The sequence below is a fragment of the Dama dama genome, chromosome 17 (assembly GCF_033118175.1).
Source record: "Dama dama isolate Ldn47 chromosome 17, ASM3311817v1, whole genome shotgun sequence".
Taxonomy (NCBI): Eukaryota; Metazoa; Chordata; class Mammalia; order Artiodactyla; family Cervidae; genus Dama; species Dama dama.
In genome coordinates, this window is record NC_083697.1 from 48,285,457 (window position 1) to 48,310,488 (window position 25,032).

The 25,032-nt window shown below is 37.1% G+C and overlaps 1 protein-coding gene across 1 annotated transcript; it reads left to right on the forward strand.

Moving 5' to 3' along the window:
• The first annotated feature begins 783 nt into the window (after window positions 1–783).
• LOC133071743 (BTB/POZ domain-containing protein 10) lies at window positions 784–3,229 on the forward strand. Its single transcript, XM_061164470.1, has one exon. It carries the CDS (start codon window positions 1,025–1,027, stop codon window positions 2,450–2,452), a length of 1,428 nt encoding a protein of 475 aa, XP_061020453.1. The 5' UTR covers window positions 784–1,024; the 3' UTR covers window positions 2,453–3,229.
• The last annotated feature ends 21,803 nt before the right edge of the window (window positions 3,230–25,032 follow it).

Sequence of the window (25,032 nt, forward strand, 5' to 3'; positions counted from 1 at the left end):
TAATGGTGCTTCCAAAATGTTTTGAGCCAAAGTGGCATCACTGGGCATTAGGGTTTAATGGTTAAAGGTTGGTAGCATAGCATAGAGATGGAGGGCATATTTTGATTGAGGACATGTTTTTGAAATCAGATATTTTGGTTCAATCTTGTTCAATCCAGGCTAGCAGTTACTTAGGCCGGCTATTCAACCTCTGTATAAGACTCAACTTCCTCATTTATGAAATGGAGATGATGTGACCTATTTTAAACAATTGTAAAGATTTTAAAAAGTGTGAAGCTTTACAGAGTATCTGACAAGAGTAAGTAGTTCATACATGGCTAATATTATTCTGATAGCAATATATGTTCATGGTACTTTAGAGTTTACAAGGTGCATTCAAAAATTACTTTCATTTAATTTTTTGCACAACCTATTAATTTAAGTCATTAATTATTCCTACATTAAAGATGAGGAACCTGGAGTTCAAAGATTAGTGGTTAACAGCAGACCACAAGCTAGAAAGCAGACAAGAGGAAACTAAGTTCTATTTTTTGATGGCTATATTAAGCCCTGTTCTTCTTCTCAGAATATTAAATCTGAGCCTGTGTGGATGATGATTAAAAGGAGAAAAAAAGGTTCATGTTAGAGATTACCCTTGTATATCCTAGCTATTGTTCTTTCGAATAACAAAGTTGAAGACTGACTAACAGAGAAAGGTAGTCATGGACCTTTTAAAAGTAAGTCTTAGTATTAAGGCAACAGCTTTCAGTAAACCACTGTTATTTAAAATTCTTTGTGGCAGCCGCTCGGGCGGCCGCAGCCACAGACACCTCTCTGGAGGAATCTAGTTGGGGAGGAAGCCGAGGTGTCGCTGGCCCTGGCCTGTGCCTGGACACTCAAAAGGGATTACAGATGAAGATGGAATCCCAAAGAACATCCAAGATTTAACGAGGTTGAAGAATTGGGGTGATGGCACAAGACTACTCAGGTTATGGGTGCTACATGTGTGCTTTCAGAGCAGTAGTGTGAGGAAGCTTGAAGTGGGATGGCAGGACGGCCTCATCCCTATGACAGTAACTCCAGTGATCCAGAGAATTGGGATCGGAAATTGCATAGTAGACCTCGTAAACTTTATAAACATTCAAGCACTCCCTCACGTGTTGCTAAAGGAGCTGTCGACCACACCAAAATGAGTCTGCATGGTGCTAGTGGGGGACATGAGAGATCAAGAGATAGACGAAGGTCAAGTGACAGATCACGAGATTCATCTCATGAAAGAACAGAATCTCAGCTCACTCCTTGTATTAGAAATGTTACTTCTCCAACACGACAGCACCATGTTGAACGTGAAAAAGATCACAGTTCCTCTCGTCCAAGCAGTCCTCGTCCTCAGAAAGCCTCTCCAAATGGATCCAGTAGCAGTGCTGGGAACAGCAGCAGAAACAGTAGTCAGTCAAGTTCAGATAGTAGCTGTAAGACGTCTGGGGAAATGGTGTTTGTGTATGAAAATGCAAAAGAAGGAGCTCGGAATGTAAGAACATCAGAACGAGTGACACTTATAGTGGATAACACTAGATTTGTTGTAGACCCATCCATTTTTACTGCACAGCCAAATACAATGTTGGGCAGGATGTTTGGATCTGGCCGAGAACATAACTTTACACGTCCTAACGAGAAGGGAGAGTATGAGGTGGCAGAAGGAATCGGCTCTACTGTATTTCGAGCAATTCTGGATTATTATAAAACAGGAATAATCCGTTGTCCTGATGGCATATCTATTCCTGAATTGAGAGAAGCTTGTGACTATCTTTGTATCTCTTTCGAATATAGTACTATTAAATGTAGAGATCTCAGTGCCCTAATGCATGAATTATCAAATGATGGTGCTCGCAGACAGTTTGAGTTTTACTTGGAAGAAATGATCCTGCCTCTCATGGTAGCCAGTGCCCAGAGTGGGGAACGTGAATGCCACATAGTGGTGCTTACAGATGATGATGTAGTTGATTGGGATGAAGAGTATCCACCACAGATGGGAGAAGAATATTCACAAATTATTTATAGCACAAAATTATATAGATTTTTCAAGTACATTGAAAACAGAGATGTGGCCAAATCAGTTTTGAAGGAGAGGGGTCTTAAGAAGATTAGACTGGGAATAGAAGGTTATCCTACCTACAAAGAAAAAGTAAAGAAAAGGCCTGGGGGCCGCCCTGAAGTGATTTACAACTATGTCCAAAGACCCTTTATTCGAATGTCTTGGGAGAAGGAAGAAGGAAAGAGCCGGCATGTAGACTTTCAGTGTGTGAAGAGTAAATCTATCACCAATCTTGCCGCTGCTGCCGCAGACATTCCCCAGGACCAGCTGGTAGTCATGCATCCGACTCCGCAAGTGGATGAGCTGGATATTCTACCCATCCATGCCCCTTCTGGCAACAATGACCTCGATCCCGACGCACAGAATCCGATGCTGTGACAGTGATGTTCCTTGAAACCATAGCATGCTACTCTTCACAGTGACGCTGCACTCTCCTCATCCTGCACTGCAAGGCCACTCTCTTCATTGTGAGATGCACAGAACGATGTTTAGGATATTGCAGTGTAGGCTTTTTTTAAAGACCAAAGGTAGCTGAATGGTTTTTTAAATGAGTACAACTCTAGCATCTTGAGGTTCCAGTTATATAAATGTATTTGTTTACTAGTAGGTTTGTGAAATTGGTTCTTTGTATGGGGGACAGTCCTTTTTCACACATCTAGATCTTTCCAGAAGTGGTGGAAATTGGCAGCTGGGGTACTTTGTCTAGATATTCATCACACCCCAGATAAATTGTAGAATATTATATAGTTGCACTTTATAAATGGTGGTTAAGTGGAACTGTTCAAGCCATTTTTATAGTTGTGATGCACAATATAATTTAAATAAGTGCTTCTATCAAAGTATTCCTTCAGTAAAATGTGTATAGTTTGCTGCCCATGATGAGCAAAAAATGAGTATCACTGGGCTTATTTGAATAATGAGGATGAGATTCAACCATATCTTATCAGTTATCTCAGTGCCGTTTTCATCCTTTTCAAGTGAGTTACATGCAGACAGTGTAAACATCAGAGGTGGGTTATTATCCGGTCTGCCTTACCCTTAATCTGTTCACAGATATTTATTTACTAATGATTTTTTTTTTGAAAGTTATGGGATAGGCAAATGAAGTGTTTGCTCTTCATTTACTAAATGATTGTAAACTTGTTTTTCATCAAAATAAAATTCCATTGTTTTAATGTTAAAAAAAAAAAATAAATAAATAAATAAATAAATAAAATTCTTTGTATATACCTCCAGGATATGTAATAGCTTACCTCATCTATGTTCTTTCTTCTTCATTCATTCTCAGTGGACAAAATTTCTAATTCCTTCAGTCTCTCCTGACACATTGTACTTGGCAGGTAATTTGTAATAAGATTTAATTTTGAAAATGAACATTTGTCATTCGGGACCATCATTTAGATACTTTAAAAACACTGAACCCGCTGTGCAAACATCTGGAAAATTTGATGATAGGGGATTGTATGTTGCAGTCAACAAATCTACCAAGTAAATGACAGAATCAGACTTGGGAAAGGTCTGTTGTCAGAGATCACCAATAACAGTGATTTGTCTGGGAAGAGGTGTTGGTTAGAGGTGAAAGAAAGGGTCCTATTCTAACCCTTCGGCAAGTGCATTTGCCATTGCAGGCTAGTTGTTAATTGATGCTTTAAATGATCCAGTGTACTGTTAAATATGAAATCTGTATGCACAGCTTGACACCCACATGAAGACAGACATCTGAAGTAAATTTAGAGATCAGAAAATTTATGCAAAATTCCATACCTTGAAAGTCACTGCTTTGGGAATTGGCAAATGTCAGTCAGGCACTTGTATAAATCAACTTTCATGTGAAGACTGGGGAACCAGGGGCAGGAAAATCTCTGAGTTTAGACTACAGTTTCTTTAGTGATACATGCAGATAATCAGAGAAGCAACATAAGGAAAATTTATGATTTTAGCTTTGAAATATGATAATCTATTCTTTAAATAATTATCGTAGGACTTAAAGATTTCTTGTTCATCTTCTCTGAAAAGTTCCATTTTGAAAAGGGCTAAAACCTCTCATGATATTTTCAGGATATTTTCAAGGGAGATTCTGGACTTGAAATATGTAAGTATCAGAGACTTGTTTTCATAGTAATAGAAAGAGGTCAAAAACAGCACTGCAGAACATTCTGGGACCTACCTCGAAATGGGAGATAGGTGGGCTCCAGAATATTAAAGGAGTATGTCTAATACATACTAAGGATAAACTATTAGATATACCTGAACTATGACTGCTTTTAAGTAATGGAGAGGGACAGACATGAACACATACTCTAAAAATTGCAATATGCAACTGCTTTTGCAGAGACAATTAAGTACTAGGTACTTTATTAAATACCAAGAAAGCACTGTAGACAGAGTATCCAACAGCTGAGTAGAAATACAGTATTCACTGAGAAGCTAGCATTCTGGCTTGTTCTTGAAGGAGGCAGTGGAGTTTGTCTGGTGAAGGGCTTTTCTGGGGAAACGAAGAACATATGCAAAAATGAAAGTCATTATTTGAGGAATGGCGAGATTTCTCCGGACATGACACCAGTGGGATTTCTGTCTCCAGGAGTTCTTCAGTGGTGAACAAAACTAAGCCAGAATTTTAGGGAGTCAGTGACTCAGGGGAATTTCTTTATTAGTTCTTCCCATTGTGTGTGTGTGTGTATCTTATGATGTGAACTATGGAGAGAAAAAGAACCTTGATTTTTAGGTTGTCTGATGGAAACTGTGAATGAAAAGTATATTTTATTTTCCAAGATGATTCTCATTGATTTGCCATGTCTTCCTAGAGCACTTTGTTAAGAAGTATTCTCATGTTTTCTGATGTCAACAGAAGTAAATGCTAGGATGAATTAGTAATGACTGCCATGGCATGATAATGACAATCAGACCAGGTTTTCCCACACATAGTTTAAAATTTCCAGGGCATCTCCAAATAGTTTTAAGAAAAGCAACCAAGACATAGACAATTTAGTAATAAACATCTCACATTACACCTTTCTTCAATGACCAAGGGTTTTTCCAAACTTAAGGTATGAAACTGAGACAGAAAACCATACTTCTTAATCCAGGGAGTGACTTGATGCCAAAAGATTATGTGAGCACCACTAATGTGCTTACATGGGAAGATATTGTTGCCAATTATATTTCTATTCTGACTATGTTACTCAAATCTTAAGATGATGTCACTCTGTGTGTGTGTGTGTGTGTGTGTGTGTGTGTCTTATGATATGAGACCTGGAGAGAAAAGGGAACTATCCAGGCTGATTTCAATAGAAGCTTTGGCATTCACATGCCACTTACCTGAATCATTTAAAAATGATTCAGTCAAACATACACAGTGAAGTATATTTTGTCAATGCCATGGTTATTCTCAAAGTCTTATAAAAGCTGTTCTGGGCTCATGAAGGCTGAATTAAAAGAAATTCACTTGTGGCAGCTTTAAACCGCATAGGATGACTCATCATACCGGTTATATCCACTTGCGCTGAAGTTTGTCTTTAGTAACTATTGTGTTAAGTGCTTTCCAAGTAGCATTCATGCAAATCTTTTTTTTTTTCTTGATCATTAAGGCGCTTTAACACAAAGGGGTAAAACTCTACCTTGTAACCACATCCTGGGTTTGTTTCTCTACAGGAAGATTGCTTTGCACCTAAAAGCTATACAGGATATTTAAAGACTTGAGCAAATGATTAAAATTACCCACAATTTTTTTTTTTTCCAAGACAAAGCCCAAGCCCTACTATGCTTTACCTGTCATTCAACTTTTCCAGATGCTAAAGGAAAGGGCTGAGACCTAGTGGAAATCTTGTCATATGACCTCACCTTCTTCTCTAATCTCTTTTTTAAGGGATCCTACGATCATCATTTACATTGAACTTCTGTACTTAGGACTGCTAGTAGAGAAATGTGCTTTTCTTGAGAGTTTAATTTCTGTTACAGGTAAGAAAACAAAAATTTTGCCAGACATCAGACTGTTTTCTAAAGTGTTTCATTGCCAACATTTTCTAAACAGAGAAAGAAAGCCAGAAAGCCAGACAATTCTTGAAATGTTAGTACAATATAAAAGTTCCCTTAAGAAAATGAACAACTTGGTTCTCAGGTTCTTTTGGAATCTGGAGTTTAAGAATTTAATGGCATCTATACCAATAGTATCTAGAAGGGATTAAAAGGAAATGGAAGCAACTCACTGAATTCTACAAGCATTTATACAGTATTTATAGGCAATGCACCACATAGGCTCCATTGGCATGAGATTGAGTTAGACCACATCTCAGGCTTCATGTAGCCCCGTTGCTAGTGAGAACAATTTATGTCCTACTGACTGTAACAGAAGTGCAGTCTCAGGGTATGGAAGGATTGAAGGGCAGTTCAGAGTAGGATGACATGGACAGAATAGAATGTTCTTCTCATGTCTCATCCTTTTCAAGTCTATTTTGACAACATAAATATAGACATGTGCAATGTAGAGAAATAAGTAGGGACTTTGGAAGAAGTGTGTCATCAGATAATTTCCTGTCTGTATGATCTTGAGTTGGCAAATGGTTAGACAATGCATATTAACCGGAGGGTATTTTCTATGTCTCCTGGAAATACAGTTTATTGTCCTAAGACTGTAGGAGATATCAGAATTTAGTTGAAACTTTGGGCCATATTTTATCTGAGGAATATATCTTGTTAAATTATATAATCTGCTGTCATTTTCTTTGCTTTTATTTTGGTAGGGATTGTGAATCTCCTTATTTTCTCTAACCTTGCTTGTAATTAAGTTATTTCATTGGATTGCAAAACTAATGCATACTTTTCTTGAGACATTCACAAAATACAGAAAAGTTCAAAGAAGGAAATTAATCTATAAACTTACCATTCCACTACCCAGACTTAGTCACCGTTACTCTTTTGAAGCACCTTCTTTCAGAATTTTTGCATAACCTAGTTTGTTTTTATAAAATCTATCATATCATTGTGATGTGTTATACAGCCTTATTTCAATTTATTGGTGGAGGTGTTCATGTTTATAATTTATTTAACCAATACTATATGGTTTATTATTGCAGTTTTTTACATTTCTTCACTAATATAATTATTCATAAAAAAAAAGAAGGCTGAAATAAGCACTGCCAGTCAAGATGAGGAGATAATTTGATACATTCTACAGAAAAGATTTACAAACAAACTTCATAAAATCTTCAACTAACAGCAATATATTTGAAATCAAGATCCATGTCCTACATTTTGTATTCTCAGCAATGAAAACTTACAAACCAGGTAGCCACAGAGTAGCTGGTTTAAATTACCTAGAAATATCAGAAAGAGAATTATAGAATATGAAATGAACTACTTAGCATGCACACAGTTAAGACTTGTTAAGAATTCACATGCTCCCATCCTGAAAATATGTCAATGATTTTACTTTGAAATTAGAATAAAATCTATTTGGCTTAATAGGGGCAATAATAATAATATTGTTAATAATAATGGTGATGCTGGAACAGTTATTAAGTGCTTTTTATGTGTAAAGCATTGTGTTTTATATACATTAACTTATTACCTATTAGAACCTATCCTCAGATAGCAGCAATAAAAACCATTACTCAAAGAATATATGTTTCTTGCTTTAGGTCACACAGGTGATCAAGGGGTGGGGATGCTAGGATCTCTCTGCATCCAGATCTTTTTTTTTTTTTTTTTTTGCATCCAGATCTTTTTGTCTTTTAGGTTTCACTTCAAATATTGCCACCCTCTATTATAGACACTTTTTATTATAAGACTCTGGTTTACTTTTCTCAAAGCACTTTCCACTAATGCTGCTATTTTCCTCCTAATTTGTTTGCTTATTGCCTATTTGCTTAACTAAAAGGCATGAATTTTTACCTATTATGCTTATTACTGGATCCTCATCTGATAACTAGCTGGTGATTTATAAATATCTTGTTGAGAGAAAAAGCACATGGAGTAAAGGGCATGGGGTCTGCCCTCAAGATATCAAGCCTAGTCGATTCTAAGATAGGCACCAAAGTTGTATTGGGTAAATGGGTGTGTTTGAGCATGTCTAAGGATTGTAGTTCTTGGGATGCAAAGGTGAAACAAGTTCATACCCACTTGCAGAAGCTTAGAAAATAACTCAGACAGAGACTGTGATTAGGCAGGGCCTTGAACATATAAATTGCTTGAAAAAGTCTCTTTAACTTTGTCCCAGTCATTTAATCCCAGCCCTGGTGATTTAAGAAATGAAAGAGAGCCTCTTCAAAGGGACAGCTAGGAAACCCCATAGCCTTGATAAAAATGCATCAAATGAGATGCTAACGCCCCACATTGATCACCTCAGAAAGCCTGACTGAAGATGTTTATCCTAATCCTCCAATCCAGACACTTTCTGAGATATGGTCAGGAGGGCTAATTATTCCAATATATAAAAACGGAAATGCTCTCAACCCCAACAGCCAGAGAAATTTACATTAGTGGCAACAGCACAGCAGTGAACCCGAAGCTGCATCCTTGGTGAAAGAATAAAGCAATGTTGGACCAGTGACAGCAACATCCATAAAAACCAAATTGGATTCCTCCCTTGAAAATGAGCCACGGACTTCATCTCTCCCCCGATTGCTGCATATTAACAAACATGTAAAAAAAAAAAAAAAATCCAACCAGGAGAAGAGATTTTCCTTGCTTTATTGGACTTTAAAATCGCCCTGGACTCAATCTGGCATCAGAAGTGAATCCACAACTGCTACAAAGGGAATGGATGAGAAAACAAATGACGTATTTAAGTTTCCATATCAATTCATCAATTGAAGGATGGAAATAAGCACAAATGGATGTCTTCAAGCAGGAAAGTGACACAAGGACTCACATTTCATAGCTTAATAGGTACTAGGATGAGTTACTTCCAGGGCCGGAGCTGTGCCCAAGCTCAGGCCTGTGATAAACCAGAGACATCATACTGGGCTGGATTTCTTTGCAGCATTTAGATCATTCACGTGGAGACTAAAAGAAGGAGGTTAGTCACACATTAGTGTGTGAACTCTCTAGATCCATCTGCATAGCAATTCTTAGATATTTTATTGATGATGGACTGATAGAGTGATGATTAATAACAATGCACAATATGGAAAACAACATGCCTGGATGATCATTCAAATGTGAATGACAAAGAATAAAAGATTACAGTGGACTTAAATTCCAATTTTTCCTGTTACCAGAAACATATCACATCATTCTAACTTTGAAAGTGCATTTAATCTTTTAGAAAAGAATAATGTAGATTTAGAATCTTTTCTTAATAATCTTCTTAACAAACCAATCCTTGGTATTTCAGTGGAATGCTGCCAATGACTTTCTCCAAACTGAGAATATCCTTGGAACATATAAAAATACCCAATTCACTTGACCTTTAAGGACTCAATAACACTGACATGTATTAGCTTAAATTCAACGCTGCCCAAAACCTGGAAGGAATCACCATAAAATGAACCATGATGTCACTGGTGTGCCAGAATTTGAGTCACAGGTTGGGGGAAGAGATAGTAGGGAATCTGGGACTGACATGTACACACTGCTATATTTAAAATAGATAACCAACAAGGACCTACTGTGTAGCAAAACTGAACTCTGCTCAGTATTATGTAACAATGTAAATGGAAAAATTTTTGAAAAATAATAAATATATGCACATGTATAAGCAAGTCACTTTGCTATACACCTGAAACTAACACAACATTGTTATTATTCATTTATTTTTAATCCATGCCAAATGGCATGTAGGATCTTAGTTCCCCAACCAGGGATTAAACTCTGAGCACCCTGCAGAGTAATCACTGAGCCTCAACCACTGGACTGTCAGGGAAGTCCCCTAAAACAACATTGTTAATCAACTATACAGCAATATAAAATAAAAAGTTAAAAAAAGAAAAGTAATAGTCTTTAGCTACATTATACTTGGACTTTCCAAGTGGCACTGGTGGTAAAGAACCCACCTGCCAATGTAGGTTAGACGTAAGAGATGAGGGTTCAATTCCTGGGAAGGGAGGATTCCCTGGAGGAGGGTAGGGCAACCCACTTCAGTATTTTTGCCTGGAGAATCCCATGAACAGAGGAACCTGGCGGGCCACAGTCCACAGGGTCACAGAGTCGGACACAACTGAAGTGACAGCATTCATGCGTGCACGCACCTTATCCTTTCTAGATAAATGTGTTCATGAAGATAATTTTATTCCAACATAGCTCTGATTTGCTTGCAGTGAGCACTTATATTCCTGCATAGACTCCTTCACTTCAGTGTACTTCGTACTTCTAAGAGGAAGCACTCCAGAAGCAACAGGAGTTCAACTGAAAAAGTTATTGAGATCCTGCTATCTGCCGGGTATTGCAAAGAGTAAGTAGGCAAGGTTCCTGTTCTTGTGGAAGTAGTGTTCTAGTAGTGGAAATCCTGGAATTAAATAAGCAAATAAGAATTTTACACAGTAATAGGTACTCAGCTGAGATAAATAGTACATGGCATGTCAGAGAATGACATTAAGATCTGAATTACCCAGTGGATTGAGCCATTTTCAAAGAAAGGATAAGAGCATTTAAGGCTAAAGGAAGAATAAACACAAAGGCCAAAAGGAGGGATAAACTTTGGCTTCTTATGGAAAAGGAAAAAGTCCAATAAAAGAAGGGGGGAAATGGTGTGAGAAAAACTTAAGGATTTAGACAGGGATCATTCAGGGTTTTGTTAATCAGAGCAAGGGGACAGAATGATACTCCAAAGGAGAGAAACCACTGGAGAATTTTCCCTAGAAAAATTACATAATATGACTCATAGTTTTCAAGAATCACTCTGGCTTTTAGGTCAAGAATACACACACATGGGTGCAGATATAGGAGTTAACCAATTGCAGTGGTCCAAAGGAGAGATAATAGAGGCTTGGACTAGGGTGAAATTGTGGAGTTGGTGATAAAGAGTCATATCTAGGACATATTCTAAAAGTAAAATACAGGGATTACTAATGACTTCACATTGTCTTGAATGTTAAGTCAAATTTTACATGTGATAAATGAGTTCAACTTTTAGAAATGTATCTAAATTGGAATAGCAGACAGAGATATATACAGGAACAAAAACATCACTCTTAAGGTAAAATAAAAAAACAACTGGTAAACTGAATGGGGAATTTTTAGATGTTGATTAATATGAAGATACTTTGATAAGTTGTGGGCAAAATATTATTCAGTTATTATTACTGATGTTGTCAGTTTATATTTACTGACATGAAAGTATATCTGTTGTATGTTGTTAGGTGAAAAAGTGGGTTAAATAACAGTATATGTTCTGTTAAAACAAAAAGTTAAATACATATATATATGCATGCAATGTGTGCACAGAAAAACACGGAAAGAAACACACAAAACTCTTTATATTGATTCTTTTGTATGAGTGCATGTTACATTGATCATTTTAAAATATCAGCAGTAAATATATTTCCATTGGAGGAAAATGGATATTGACTATCTACATTAGCACCTTCACTATCCATAGCTTTGTTTAAACTATTTGTGTAAACTTTTGAATATCCAAGTGTCAGTTCTATGTCAGGTTAGGTTTTCTTAGCTGCCATGTGTCTGCTAAGTAATTAATAATTTATCAGTTTGCACCAGTGCCCTCATGAGTTGGCTTTAAATACAAAGTACCTGCTGACATGACTCGTTAAGGATATTTAATGGTAGGACGTGAGCTCTAAATTATTATCTCTTTGGTATGACATCTTATATTTTCATCAATGGAGTTTTTTCATAAAAGAGGAGACCCAAAGATTGTAATCTGTCAATTTTTGAACTTTTCAAGTGGCTTAAACCATAATCAACTTTGGTTTTCCAAAATTGTCAAATCATGCTAAAAGATCAAATTATACAGAGAGGATTATAAATGTTAGTTATTTAAAATAAAAAATTAAAATTCTCGATACTTTATGTAACTTATTGTGGTAATTATTCACTATAACAAATCATTTTCTTAGATGCCACTCATTTATTCATTAACACATATTATTCTTATGTTCCCACCATCTTCTCACCCTCTCTCTACTATTTCTTGCTTTCTTTCCTTCTTTATTGTGTTCAATCTTTCATTTATTTATTCACTTGATAGTTACTGAATTCTATAATATATCAGACATTGCTGCTGCTGCTAAGTCGCTTCAGTCATGTCTGACTCTGTGAGACCCCACAGACATCAGCCCACTAGGCTCCTCCATTTACAGGATTCTCTAGGCAAGAATCCTGAAGTGGGTTGCCATTTCCTTCTTCAGATATGAAATGAGTGTGACAGAAAATGATTTTTCAAGGGACCTAGAGACTGTCTAATGGGAAAGACAGAAACATAAAAATATAAAAACAACTACAGTGATAGAGTGATTTTTAATTTAGAAAAATTGAGTTTTAAAAGATAAAAAAGGAATTTTTCTTTTTCACTGAATGAAGAATTCTTTAAATTGTATAGTGCCTTACAATTTTCAGAAGTTTCACTCACATAATTTTATATAATCCCTAATAATTCTTTTTACCTCCTATGCCTATATTGCTTCTCTCCTCTTTCCTCTCCCCACTGGCAACTACTAGTTTATTCTCTATATTTATGTCTGCTTATTTTTTGTTTTAGTCAATAGTTTGTTGTATTTTTTAGACTCCACATATAAGTAATAGCATACAGTATTTGTCTTAATCTGACTTATTTCACTTAGCATAACTCCCTCCGACTCCATCCATATTGCTACAAATGGCACATTTCATGCTTTTTTTATGGTTGAGTGTGTAAATATATATGCCTATAATATATATATACATATACATATATCACATCTATTTCATCTGTTTATCTGTTGATAGATACGTGGGTTGCTTCCATACTATGGCAACTATAAATAATGTTACTATGAATATTGTGGTGCATGTATCTTTTCTAACTAGTGTTTTTGTTTTTTTCAGATATATACCCAGGAGTGAAATTGCTGGGTCATGTGTTAGTTCTATTTTTGAGAAACCTCCATATTGTTTTCCATAGTGGCTGCACAAATTTACACTCCTAGCTACAACATTCAAGTGTTCTCTTTTCTCCACCTCCTTGCCAACATTTGTTATTTTTGTTCTTTTTGATGATATACATTCTGATATGTGTGAGGTGATATCTCATTGTGGTTTTGATTTGCGTTTCCCTAATGATTGATGTTCAGCATTTTTTTTTTTTCATTTATTTTTATTAGTTGGAGGCTAATTACTTTACAATATTGTAGTGGGTTTTGTCATACATTGACATGAATCAGCCATGATGTTCAGCATCTTTTCAAGTGCCTGTTGGCCATCTGCATTTCCCCTTGGAGAAATATATATTCAATTCTCCTGCTCATTTTTTAATCATGCCATGTTTTGTTTTTTGATGTTGAGTTGTATGAGCTAGTTATATATGTTGAATATTAATCTCTGACCAATCATAGCATTTCCAAATATCTTCTCCCATTCAGTAGGTTATTTTCTCATTTTGTTAATGGTTTCCTTTGCTGTGCAAAAGATTTTAAGTTTAATTAGTTTCCTTTTGCTTATTTTTGCTTTTGTTTCCTTTGCTCTACAAGATGGATGGAGAATAATTTCCCTTTGTGGACCTATATTTTAGGTCTTCAAAAGTACGATCAGTATGCTTTGGGTTAGGAAAAGTTGGTACATAAATTTGGGAAGCTCCTTCAGGACGTAGCCTTTCAATGTCTGAAAAGTTGAGTGGACATCACCCAGGCACAGCATGGACCAGGAGTAGGAAAGAAAAGAGTTGTTAATGTAGAGTAGGAGAGCAAGTGAAGGTAGAGTACTGAGATATAAGACTGGACCTCTGAGAGTTTTATTGCATCCAGGATACCTGAAACAAAGTGACAAAAGATTTGTGGGATACCCAGATGGTGCTAGTGGTAAAGAACTTGCCTGCCAATGCAGGAGAGGTAAGAGATGCAGGCTTAATCCCTGGGTCAGGAAGATCCCCTGTAGAAGGACATGGCAACCCCCTCCAGTATTCTTGCCTGGAGAATCCCATGAACAGAGGAGCCTGTCGGACTACAGTCCATAGGGTCACAAAGAGTTGGACACGACTGAAGTGATTTAGCATGTATGCACGATGGAATAAAATTAAAGAGGGTGTTGGAAATCATTTCCAAGGCTAGACATGGTTTCTCTGAAACAGAAGGATCTCGGGGTCTTCTGACAGGTCCTTCTGCCCCATGCCTAGGTGCTCCAAGCTAATGAATGTTGCTGCTGCTCCCATAACTGGAGCATGATGTGATATCACACTAGTGGTTTGAAACTAGCCATGGGAAATTATTTACACCATAGAAATCAACAAGTGCCACAAATCAGCATCCCCACCCTTCCTCAAAGACCCAGTTGTTAAACTCTGATTCTCATTCTGCTGCATTAAATCATGATTATTTAATATATTGTGATTTTAAATTATGAACTTTTATACACATGGTACATAGGTCTCTATTTATACTCTACAAATGTCAGAAGGTCTCTATTTATACCTACAAATGTAAGGTAAGCCTGTGTTGTTGCATAGCTACTTAAATTAAAGGATATGTATGGTTGTCTCTCATTAGATAAAAAACGGTGAACATTTTGTCTTGGTACTATATAGGAGTCACAAATATCTGTAATAATTCTCATGCTCCATTTCTTCTATATCTATGTAATAGTGAGAGGATGAATAATCACATTTTGTGTTTATGGCTTTAGACTCCTCATCCCTTTGAGAAATGAATAAGAAGGTGCCCTTTTGAATTCTCTAGAACTCAGAGGTAACCAGGGCCATATTGGAGAATTTTATAGCATGTCATACACCATGATAAGGAACATGTTTTGTAGGGGGCATTCTGGAAGTCTCCCTAACATAGATCTAGACATTTCCCAGGCCATAGTATATGATTTATATTTCTATTTCAGACTCTAGGAATGGTTTTTGGTTTTGTTTTTAACTAATATCTTGAAATTCATGTCTAAGTAGATATAGGATAAAATGCCTATAGCTGGTTTTCAATATTTTAAAATGTATATATAAAATGTCTGGGAGAGTAATTTTAAATGATTCTCTTCTCTCAGTCTCAGAAATTCTGACTCAGCACATTATGTATTGGGTGAAGTCCAGAAATTTGAATTTTTAATAAACGTCGCAGTTATTTTTAGGAACATGGGATATAGATAGTACTTAAAAGATATTGGCTCATAATCAAAAGTATTAATATAAAATTTTATAATTTCTTTTCATTTTTTGCTATCATAGAAAAGAATTGACCTTAATGGATAGATTTTGGCCCACTCACATATACCATGGGTATTATGGATTGAGTTGTATGCCCTCAAAATTCAAATGTTTTAGTGCTAACTCCCAATGTGACTGTATTTGGAGATTAGGTATTTAAAGAGGTAATTAAGGTTAAGTGAAGTGCTCTTGTAAAAAGAAGAAGAGACACCATGAGCACATGTGCATAAAGGAGAGGCCATAAGAGAACACAGTAAGAAAGTGATGTCTGCAAGTTAGGAAGAGAGGTCTCATCAGAAACCAACCCTGTGAGCACCTTGGTCTTGAGCTTTAAGATTCTGGAACTGTGAGAAAACATACTTCTGCTGTTTAAGGCACTCGATCTGTGGTATTCTGTATGGTGGTCTGAGAAGACAAACAACACAGGCTAAAATAGTTAAAAAAAAAAAAAAAAAAAACCAGTAAGTGGCAGATGAAGTCAATATGATGGTCTTTAGCATGATAAAAATATTTCCCCTGGAACTTGTATTCCATCATTATAGGAGGACCTTTGTTTAATTTATCAGATTCTGACAAGAAAGCCATCCATACTTGCCAAAGTAAATGCTCTGACATTGAAGGTTCTTAAATGGGCATTTCCAAGGACAGACTCTCAAACTCCTTTTTCTTTACTTCATTGGTTGACCCATTCTTCCTTTGGTGGATTCATTCTTTTTATAAGTTGTTTTTTAACCCTGAATATTAATTGGAAGGACTGATGCTGAAGCTGAAGTTCCAATACTTTGGCCACCTGATGAGAAGAGCCTACTCACTGGAAAAGACCGTGATGCTGGGAAAGACTGAGGGCAGGAGGAGAAAGGGATGGCAGAAGATGAAATGGTTGGATGACATCATGACTCAATGGACATGAGTCTGAGCCAACTCCAGGTGAGAAGGAAGGACAGGGAAGCCTGGTGTGCTGCAGTCCATTTGATCACAAAGAGTCAGACATGACTGAGTCACTGAACAACAAAATTAACACAATCAACAAAATTAGAGTTTTTCTTACTGACCAGAGACCTTCTATATTTTTCTAGAATAACTTGGCGCTTCTATTCACGTACATCCCACATGAGTCATGCAGTCAATTTGTAGAGAAAGATCTTTCTGTGCATGTGTGTGTATTCAGCAGTCAGGAAATCAGGGTGAGCAGTGGGGCTACCATGAACCCTCCGAAGTGAATTTTCCTCCAGGGAACTTCCATAGTCGGCCAAAGAAAGAAAATGGAGATGAATGATGCACTAAACCCTCTTTTTTAAGGCAATTGGCAACAGATTTTTAAAAAGTATTTTCTCAGAAGGCAGAAGTGTTGATTAAGAGGGTAACTTCACCTCATGACCACAATGGATAACTGAGTGTTTATGCTGATTAAAATAGATGTACTAGCATCTATAAGATGCAGGGCCAGGGCCTCTTCTTCTGAATTCAGATTAGTTTTTCCCTAGTCACTTTTCAATTGTAAGTATCTATTATAAATAAGTTAGTTTTAAATAAGCTATTTCTAAAAGCCCGAGGAAGTATATTTTTCACATTTCTTTTTATTTGCTGTGGTAAAAAGGGAAACCTCTGTCTCAGTCACTGTGATTATTAAGTCATTTCTCCACAGGTTTCCAGGGACCCTCTGCTAACTAATTTCCATTTTCAGTTGCTGATGACTATGTTCATTCAACTAGAGTGATGGAGTTTCTTTTCATTGGTTTTAAAATAGGGTCTTTTATGGAAGGTTTCTGCATATCACTGCTGAAGGTGCGGTATGCCATTTGTTTTCGTTAAAAGTTTCATTCGGGTCATACATGACTGAAGACACCTGGATGGCAAATTTTGCCCTGAATTTCCTAAATTTATTACTAAAGTGATGTAGTCTTCAAGTATCCCATGGAGGGGAGGGAAATAATAGTGATCGTTAATAATTATCCTTTCTCTGTACCCAGTACTTGGCACGACACCTTCTAATATTATTTCTATTTTCCAGATGAATAAACTGAGGAACAATAGGTGAAGCGTATTAGCTTGGGTGTAGAATGGCATGAAGAGGAGAATTGTACTAGCTTCCTCCATTAGGAAAGGAGATACCTGACTTTAATCCCTGTTCTGTCTGAAACAAATCTAGGGTGACCTGTTAGTTCTGATTTTCCCAGTCCTTCTTATTTTAGCACTGAAAATCTTTCATCCTGTCAATATTTAGTAATCTGGGCCAGTCACCTTACCAAATCTTAGGCTCTTCTCACTGTACCACATTGTTAGTTCATGTTAGGCTTTAATCTATAGATTTGCTAAATCAATTATTTTTTAAAGTAAATATTAGCATGAAGTGGACACTAGTTAAAAAATATTAACCAAAGTTTTTCTCTGCTATGTTTGCTTATACACAGTGCCCTTTCTTATAATCAATGAGCTAGGGCACTCTGTGCTCATTGTTTTCAAGGTAGAGCTTTCAATCAAGAAGAGTTGTTTATTTGTCTATTTAAAGTTTAGTTCCTTTAAGAAATGGGAAAGTCTTTAATAAGGACAATAAATTCAGTGATATATATATGATGAAGTATAAATAAGAACTCACATCCTGGAAAATCATGATGACGTCGGTAGCTAAGTTACATTGGGCACTTGTTGTATTTGACATTTTTCTAAGTGTTTTACTAAGTGTTTTTCTAAGTGTTTTTAAGTGTCATCTTAAAATTTCTATATGACTTGTGTATGCCTTATTTACAGATGAGGAAACTAAGGCACAGAAAGACTGAGTAAAGTTTCTAAGTTCAAACAGGCAGATTCAATATTCAACATCAGACAACTGGATTCCAGACCCTGTGCCCTTCATTACTGTGCCCTGCTCAACAGAAAGTGATAACACTGATTGGAGACAGAGAGGGTCGATTGGAGGGAAAGAGATGAGGAATTAGATGGTAGTCATGGCTTGAGAAGAGGCTCAATAACTACTCAATCTTTCAGGGAAAGCTTGGGAAGAACAGGTAAAAAATCAAGATGTGTTTTGAGGGAATCTGAAAAAGAGTAGATTTATATTCCATTCCCAAGTAGACCCAACATAGGGCAGGATCCCAGAATAGAAATCACCTTATGGTTGATCTAAGAGTTTCTTTCTGAGATAACAGGGATCACTCAGGATTTGGTCCATGTTCACATAACAAAAACTCAAAATAAGACAGGCTCAAATGAGTAAGAGGGTTTTTTCTTTTTGTTTGTTTTAAAATGACTATACAAGCCATAACATTTATATTTAAAGGCAGGAAGGAGGTTAAAAAAAAAAAAAGAGCAAAAGAATATGCCCTTTTTCAAAGTCCAATTCAATAACTTTCACTTATATCTCAACTGGCCAGAATTTATTCACATTGCCACATTTGGTTGCAAGGCTGTAAATAAGTATAGGCATTTATTAGGCATATTGTTACTCCTAAACAAAATACAAGTTTTTTAACTAAGATAAGGAGAGAATAGATATTGTCTGTGGACTGGCCATTTCAACCATGGTCCCATACAGCATCAGTGGACAAAACCAGTTAATTGAAGGAATCCAGTGACCCAAGAATGGCAGAAGAAGCAAAACAGCTCATTCATGGTTCTCAAGAAACAGCATGGCCCAGTAAAGTTGGAGGGATTCCTGAATGTCAGATGATCCAAAGTTAGCTGAAAGATATTCAGACCCAGAAGGCCATAAGGCCAAGACAGAGGTACAGCATAGCAGCAGTATTCCTGACAGTTGAAAATAAACATATTGAGAAATGATCTTCCCTGATATGTGATACTGTGTAAGCAAATACTTCTTAAGTCCCTGAGAACTTGACACAATTCTAGGGAAAGGGTAAAAGGGCCCCAGCTTGGCTGAAATTCCATTTAGTCCACCACAACAAAATGTTAGAGAGAGATTGATTTCACTTTAAGAATAAAGTTACATCTCTTTCACATCTAAAATTGTTGACCAAGATTCAGAAAATTACACACATAAATGAAAAAAGGAATGCATCATTACATGTTAGTGACAAGGTTGTACTTGGAACCAAATGAATATTTATGGTACCCTTTGATACAATTTGATTATATCCAGCCTCTTCAGCCCCTATGAGTGTTACTTGAAATACTTGCACATAAACAAGCAATTTCATTATGAATTAGAATGCACGTCTTTGAATTTAACTGTGCTAGTTTGCTGGGGCTGCCATGACAAAGTACCACAGACGGGTGATTTAAACAATAGCAGTTCATTTTCTCGTAGTTCTAGAGACTAGAAGTCTGAGACTGAGGTGTTATCAGGGTGGTTGGTTCCTTCTGAAGCTTGTTTTTTTGGTTTGTAGGTGGCCATCTTCTCCTCTTGGCTTATCTCTGGGCGTTGTCATTATTGTTTAGTTGTTAAGGTGTGTCTGACTCTTTGCAACTGCATGGACTGCAGCCCACCAGGCTCCTCTATCCATAGGATTTCTCAGACAAGAATACTGGAGTGGGTTGCCATTTCCTTCTCCAGGGGATCTTCCTAACCCAGGAATTAAACCCATGTCTCCTGCATTGACAGGTGAATTCTTTACCACTGGGCTACTAGAGAAGCTCCCACTTCTGGGCATGTCTGTATCTTAGTCACCTTTTCTTATGAAGACACTGATCATAATTGGATTAGGGCCACTTTAATTACCTAATTTTGGCTTAATTGCCTCTTTAAATACCCTGTCTTCAAATATGGTCCCATTCTGAGGTCCTGGGATTTAGGACATCAACATATAAATTTGATGGAGACACAATCCAGATCTTTCCACAAAAATGATCTTGTGCTTATTAACATTATTGCATGGCATTTCAAGACCATAGAAAGCACCCAGGTCATCATTATGTTAAAAAATTATTGATTGATCTCTTTGCCACACCCTGTTAGGAGTTCTAGGATCATAAGACCCCATCACTGTGCAGACCTTCTCATTGACTGAGGTTTCCAGATATGGAAATGTTGCCCAAGGCAATTTATTCTACCTGCTCTCTTATTGAAGTTTATCCTTCTATAGAGGTAGGGAAGAGTCCAAATACTTAAATTATAAATGAGATCAATGCTGTAAATATAGTAAGTATATAATTGTGGTGTGAATAAATGTGAGAACAAAGTATTGTTGCTGAAATTCCTTGTAACTGAGTCTGAAAGTGAAATTGAAAGTCGCTCAGTCATGTCCGACTCTTTGCAACCCCGTGGACTGTACAATCCATGGAATTCTCTAGGCCAGAATACTGGAGTGAAAAGCCTTTCCCTTCTCCAGGGGATCTTCCCAATCCAGGGACTGAACCCAGGTCTCCTGCATTACAGGCGAATTCTTTACCAGCTGAGCCACAAGGAAAGCCCAAGAATACTGGAGTGGGCAGCCTATCCCTTCTCCAGCAGACCTTCCTGATCTAGGATATTCATGTTACATTTTCTTTTTAAAACGGGGATACTAATTATTTATAAAGCTTTGTTAAATAACATGCCATATGACAAGAGCAGTTTTTAAACTCTAATCATACCATACTATATTGCAGTTATTTTTGAAATCTATATTAATATTAATTATAAATTATGAATTGCAGGGAAGAGAAACTCCCCATTATCTCAATGCATGTTCATTTCACTCATGAGGGCCCCACAATACATCAGAGATTTTTGCAGAGCTCATCTGATATTACTGTCATTCTTCTTGAATTGAAGAACACAAGGATGATATTTGTAGAGTCTATAGTGCTCACCAACTTCTATGTACAGGATTCTCTCTTTATCCAATTGACTTAAAAGAAACTGTGGAAGGGCTTTCCTATTTCTGTTTTTTTTTTTTTGAGAAATATGCATACCTTTTTAGGCTGCTTAAAATATCAGAGGATTATTGTGTTAGCAGATAAGGAAGAACACCTATATGTGAAGGAATATTAAAAATGATTTTGTATCAGTTAGGTTTAGGTTAGCTTATGTTACAAAAATAAAATAATCCCAGATATCAGTGGCTAAAAAATGTATCTCTTGTTCACACTATATGCTCAACCAACATAGGCAGGAAAGGTTTTTTTCTCCTGTAGTCATTCAGGAATGAACCAAAAAAGAAGTTTTCCTTTGATATACATATCCATCGAGAGAATGCTGTAAATTGCATAAATTGTACATTATATCTTTAGAGTTGCTTCCAGAAAGCGGCATATGCCACATTTGCTTACATCTTCTTGACTAAAGCAAGTCATATTGTTGTTGTGCTCGTTGCTCACTCATGTCCGACTCTATGTGATCCCATGGACTGTAGCCAGCCAGGCTTCTCTGTCTGTGGAATTCTCCAGACAAGAATACTAGCGTGCACAGCCATTCCCTTCTCCAGGGGATCTTCCTGACCCAGGGATTGAACCCAGGTCTCCCACATCGCAAGTGGATTCTTTACCATCTGAGCCACCAGGGTGGCCCTCAAAACAAGTCACATGGTCATGCCTGACTCTTGCCATGTGCCTGGAGGTAGATGGAAAGGGTTGGTGAAATGTAATGTCGATCTCTTTTCAATTTATTAATCTCTCCTACATGAGCAAAGCCTATCATGTCTCAAGAAATGGTCTAAGTGTTGAGGATATAGGAGTTTTTATAAACCTTATGCTCTAATAATTATATAGCATGTTATGAATATGCATGAGATAGATAATATCATAGCAAGAAAATGGATAGAAGTGGTCTGAAGTAGAAATACTGCAACTGTATATAAGCTGCTAGGGGGGGTTTAACTGAGAATATGAAATTTTATTAAGTTTGTGGAATAGCTAAGAGGGTAACTAAGGCATATGGGTAATTATCTATTGAACAAGCATGCTAGACAGAGGGAACTGAATGTCCAAAGGCCCTGAGGCAGGAAGATGCTTGGTATTCTTGCAGGGAATTAAGGTTAACATGACTGGGAAAGGGTGGGAAGGGAGGAGAGTAGTAGGGACTGAGGCTGGAGAGGAATGTAGAGGAAAGAACATATCACACAGGGCCCCGTAGATCATTAGAAAGGCTACGACTATGAGTGAGATAAGAACCTACCTTGTGTTTTGAGGAAAGGGTGACCTGATCAAACATATTTTAAAGTCTCAAGACTTGGGAATAAGCAAGGCAAAAACAGATCAGGAAGCATCTCATTATTCAGATCAGATAGGATGGAGGCATTGACCATAGTAGAAATGGAAGCAGTAAGAAGTTGGATTCTGAATATTTTTTGAAGTTATACCCAATATAATTTGCTAATGGCTTAGCTTTCAAATAAGGATTTTAATTGAGTCTCGATATTAAAAAGTAATGAGAAATGTCGGGCTGGATAAGTTACAAGCTGGAATCAAGATAGGTGGGAGAAACATCAGCAACCTCAGATATGCAGATGATCCCCATCTAATGGTAGAAAGCAAAGAGGAACTAAAAAGCCTCTTGATGAAAGTGAAGGAGGAGAGAGAAAGAGCTGGTTTAAGACTAAATATTTTAAAAAACTTAGATCATGGCATCTGGTCCTATTACTTCATGGCAAATAGAGGGAGAAAATGTGGAAGTAGTGACAGATTTCTTCTTGGGCTCTAAAGTCACTGCGGATGGTGACTACAGCCATGAAATCAGAAGACAATTGCTTTGGCAAGAAAGCTATGATAAACCTAGATGGTGTGTTGAAAAGCAGAGACATTACTCTGCCAACAAAGGTACATGTAGTCAAGGTACAAAGGTACACATGGTCTTTCTGGTGGTTACCTACAGGTATGAGAGCTGGAATATAAAGAAAGCAGAGTGCCAAAGAATAGATGTTTTCGAACTGTGGTGCTGGAGAAGACTCCTGAAAGTCCCATGGACAGCAAGGAGATCAAACCAATCACTCTTAAGGGAAATGAACATTGAATGCTCATTTGAAGAACTGCTGCTGAAGCTGAAGCTCCAGTATTTTGGTCATCTGATGCAAACAGCCAACTCATTGGAAAAGTCATGATGCTGGGAACGATTGAGAGCAGGAGAAGAGGGCGTCAGAGGATGAGATGGCTGGATGGAATCACCAATCAATGAACATAAATTTGGGCAAACTTCAGGAGATGGTGAGGGACAGGGAAGTCTGGCATGCAGCAGTACATGGGCTTGCAGAGTTGCACATGACTAGGTGACTAAACAACAACATTAAAAAGTAGAGACTGAAAAAAGATACTCTGACCTATAAGAAAACTTGCATGATGTGGACAGAATTTTCCCATAGTAATAGGAGAAATCAAGGCAATATCAATGCTTGTTTCCCCCTTCATTTCTCTGCCTCTCATATATAATCTTATATGACCATGTGCTTACTTCAATTTTAATATTTATATTACTTAATTTCCTCTCTGGCTAAACAGAATAACAGAGAAAAAAGCTATTTTTTTCCTGCTCTATTTCCTTTGAAGTCTAGAACTTCGTCTAGGACAGAATGTGTACTCCATAGAAGACATTAACTGAAGGGAATACTAAGAGTGGCGTTAGAGGGAAAAAGAAGTCACAAAGCTGCTTCTTGAATCATAGTAAAATAGGGTAGAAGGCTTTGCTTATTCTGATGTGTACCCTTTCCAGATGGTGGTGATGTTAGAACTGTTTTGCAAACTACTGGTATCTAGTTGCAGATCTTTTAATTTTTCTTAGATTATCTGCTATTATCCACTTCTTGAAAGTTATGGGTTAACCCGCAAAGGAGTGCATCATGTATTATATTGGAATTTATTGAATGAACATAAGAAAAAACATATGGCTCCTGGTGACTCAGATGGTAAAGATTCCATCTGTAATGGGGGAGACTCAGGTTTGATCACTGGGTAAGGAAGATCCCTTGAAGAAGGGAGTGGCAACCCACTGCAGTATTCTTGTCTGGAGAATCCCAGTGGACAGAGAAGCCTGGCTGGCTACAGTCCACGGAGTTGCAAAGAGTCAGACATGACTGAGTCATTAACACGTTCACTTTTCACTTCCAAGAAAATCATGCAATTCTATTTATATAAAAAATTGTTTCTTAATGAGAGTGAGTAAAAAGAGAGCCATTATGTATTCCCAGAATCCTAGGTCATGTTTATATTCTTAAGTGATATACCTCACATTTAGATTACATTCTAGTACCTAAACCAGGTAACTCATTTGTCCACAATTATTTGTGCTATTTGATTATGAACCAGAGACTGTGGCAGACACCATGGTTACAGAGGACATGACCAATCCAGACACTAACCAAGTAATTCCAAGTGTGATCTATGTTACCAAAGGGAATGTAAAGAGCCCTTGGGAATCTAAAATATAGTTCCAGCAGAGAAGAGCAATATTTGTAAAGTGCTTAAACTCACTTATGAATGGAAGATCTACACCATGAAGTTGGCAAACTGTAGCTTGTGGGCCAGCTGCCTGTTTTTGTAAGTACATTTTTGGAATCCGGCTCTATTCATTCTTTTAAGTGTTATGTATGTGTATTTTCTCACCATAAGGGAGAGTTGAACAGTTGTGATACAAAACTTTAAGACTTACAAACCTAAAATATTTACTATCTAGCCCTCTGAAAAAAATGTTTCTGAACTTTGGTCTATAAGTGGTTATTAACAACCACAGAAATACTCATAAACTTAAGTGTAATGAGCACCAAAAGCTATTCTTTCTCGTTCTGTCACATAGGGTTGATGC

Coding starts and splice junctions, on each gene's coding strand:
- LOC133071743 (XM_061164470.1), top strand. CDS start 1,025: ATGGCAGGACGGCCTCATCCCTATGACAGTAACTCCAGTGATCCAGAG.